Source organism: Cystoisospora suis (genome assembly GCF_002600585.1).
Source record: "Cystoisospora suis strain Wien I chromosome Unknown contig_8605, whole genome shotgun sequence".
Taxonomy (NCBI): Eukaryota; Apicomplexa; class Conoidasida; order Eucoccidiorida; family Sarcocystidae; genus Cystoisospora; species Cystoisospora suis.
Genome location: NW_027161383.1, coordinates 429 through 3241, shown reverse-complemented (window position 1 = coordinate 3241; position 2813 = coordinate 429). Strand labels below are relative to the sequence as shown.

The 2813-nt window shown below is 39.0% G+C and overlaps 1 protein-coding gene across 1 annotated transcript in view; it reads left to right on the top strand.

Moving 5' to 3' along the window:
- CSUI_010855 (swi2 snf2 brahma) overlaps window positions 1-2630 on the top strand; it is a gene marked incomplete at both ends in the record, with an annotated part of 3015 nt that extends 385 nt beyond the window's left edge. Inside the window, 3 exons of the mRNA XM_068070956.1 lie at window positions 892-1108; window positions 1889-1971; window positions 2563-2630. Coding sequence (XP_067917068.1) covers window positions 892-1108; window positions 1889-1971; window positions 2563-2629 — 367 coding nt within the window. The remainder of the gene's footprint in view (window positions 1-891; window positions 1109-1888; window positions 1972-2562) is intronic.
- Between the last annotated feature and the right edge of the window lie 183 nt (window positions 2631-2813).

Sequence of the window (2813 nt, the reverse complement as noted above, 5' to 3'; positions counted from 1 at the left end):
TATATGTATATGTATCTATCTGTATATAGAGAGAAGGTATTGATGGATATGTCTGTCGTGCATATATGAAGGAGGTGTCGATGGGAGGTTGACATGTCAAGATGATAAGCAAGATTGAGATGTGTTTTGATATAGGAAAGAATAATTCTGTGTTCTGCATGCATTCATCTTGTAGGGTGAATCCATCACCCGGGTTTCGAGTTTGAAATAGATACAACTTTCTATGAGGTATTCTCATTGTTTCGCTTGCTTATATCGCATTTAGATGTCTGTCAAAGCATCTCTTCTCCTAGTTAGATAGATACCTGCTATATCTCTTTCTAGAAGAATTGATACATCTCTCTCTTTCTCTCTTTCGTTGATCGACTTGCTTGTAGAAGAAGATTTCTTGTGGCTATCATTCACCCTTTTGGCTTTCTCCTTCGTAGAGTCCTGATAGAAGAGCAAGCTAGTCTTTCTCTTTGGGCCTGCTACCATCACACCTGTCTATACAGATACACAAAGACTCCTCCAGAAAGACACTATTAAAGTTCTCTGTACGAGTCTATCTATTTTCACTCTACCTATCTCTCTATCGTTAGTCTATCTTTCTGGCTTATATATGTTCGTCTATCTATTTTTTCTCTGTCTTCAATCTAGATCTATCGATCTAGCGAGTACGTTGGATATATCGATCTTTCATTACAGTAGAGGTCTATGCCTTCGGCCACGCCTTGTGTATGTCTACGTGCTCCTATCTCTGCATGGATCTATCTCCATGCATCTCTCTCTTCCCTTATAGTGTGTTGTCTATCATCCTTCTTTCTCTGTCTCCTATACAAGAGCACTCCCGCTATCTCTTTTCTTCCTTCCTTTCCTTTCTTTCTCTCCTTCTCGTTTCTCTTCCCTTAGAACTGTAGACCAGGGAGGCAATGTGACAAAGAGGAGCTTCCACAATGCTCTCATGCAGCTTCGCAAGATCGTAAATCATCCTTATCTCTTTACAGATGAATATACAGTCGACGAAGATCTTATTCGGGTGGCTGGCAAGTTCGAGTGCTTAGATCGTATCATTCCCAAGCTTCTTCACTTCAGACATAAAATGCTTATCTTCTCTCAGATGACTCAGGTAGAGAAGGAGGAAGAAGAAAAGCTGACTGCTGTCTTCGTTGTTGTACTTGTGTAGATAGACAGAAGGTTTATCTTTTTAGCACATCTTCTACCCGATGACGCACTTTTCACGTGTGTCTACTACAGACATGCTCCACTGTACATACACTGGATGTCCATGCCTTTCTTTACACATAAAGTGCCAAACCGTGTGCGCTATTAAAGTAGACAGATAAATGTAGATAGATATCGGTAGATCTAAATGGTATTGATATATAGGTCGATATATGCATGCTGTACAGGCGCCTAGAGGGCAGCATGCAGTTCTCAACTTTAAATAGACTCGGTTGTAGTAGTAGTAGTAGTAAGGGTAAGAGTCTTCTTCTTCAAAATTCCTCTTTGCTTGAGGTAACAAAAATATCTTCTAACTATCGTACATCTATATACCTGACCCTGCCTGCTCTATGTGTGGATATGTACGTGTATATACATATATATATATATATATATGTATGTATCTATTTATCTTCAGCCTATCTATCTCTCTTTAATCGATTTATCTATCAATCTATATATCTTGTGAGTTGGAGGCACTTTTTTATCTTCATACATTCTTTCCCTCTTCGCTTTCTTTCTTCCTTTCTTTCTTTCTTTCTTTCTCTCTTTCTTTCTCTCTTTCTGTCTCTCTTTCTTTCTTCTTTTCTGTGACTGTGTATTCTCCTTGTCTCAAAGAGACGCTGTCTCTTCTTCTGCTTTATCTTCATTTCTCTTTCTCTTCTTCTCTTGTTTCTTCTTTTAGGTGTTAGATTTACTAGCCGAATACATGCATATGAGGGGCTATAAGTACGCTCGTCTCGATGGAAGCGTCGGACTAAATGAGAGGTATCAAAAAGACATACACAAACTTCTTATCTCATCGTCTTTACCAACTTTCTATCTATTTATCTACCATTCTTCTTCTTTCTCTTTTCTTTCTCTTTCTCTCTCCTCCTCTCTATTTCTCTCTGTTTGCTGAGGGTTTATCTTCATGTACTTTCCCTGGGCTGTACATACACCAAGCAAGAAAGAGTCCCCTGCCGTGCATACCACGCTCGTGAAGAAGAAAAAGTAGATCCATCACTTCTTTCTTTCTTTCTCTCCTCTCTTTTTTCTTTGACTTTTCGTCTGTTCAACTCGCCGGGCGTTTCTCTATTACCTGAGGCTAGCTGAACCACTCATCTTTAGTTCTCCGAATATACGCCGACGACAACCTCGAGGTGTCGTAACATGTATAACATATGATATATCTGTATATATCTATATATATGTAGGTAGATATATTTGTGTGGGGAGGTCTTCATCGATCATTTGCCTGTCCTGTCTTTCTATGATGAGCGAAGAATTCCACCTCCTCTCTTTTCTAACGAGGTTTTCTTCTTTTCTTTTTCTTCTTTCTTCATTTCTTGTTTGTCTTTCGTTTTTGCTGCTTTTTAGAAAAGAGAGAATGGACGAATTCAACAACAAAGAAGAAAATACAATGATCTTCATGCTCTCTACCAGGTACGCACCCTCCCGTCTCTCTGTCTCTCTCGCTAGCTATCTATCAATCTACCTAGCTATTCATCCGTACATGTCTATCTATCTATCTATCTATCTTTCTATCAGTCGTTTCAAAGTGTCTGCCTATGTTTGATTTATCTCTTTTCTTCTTTAACAGGTTGGTTTGAGGTGTACATACATCGTTT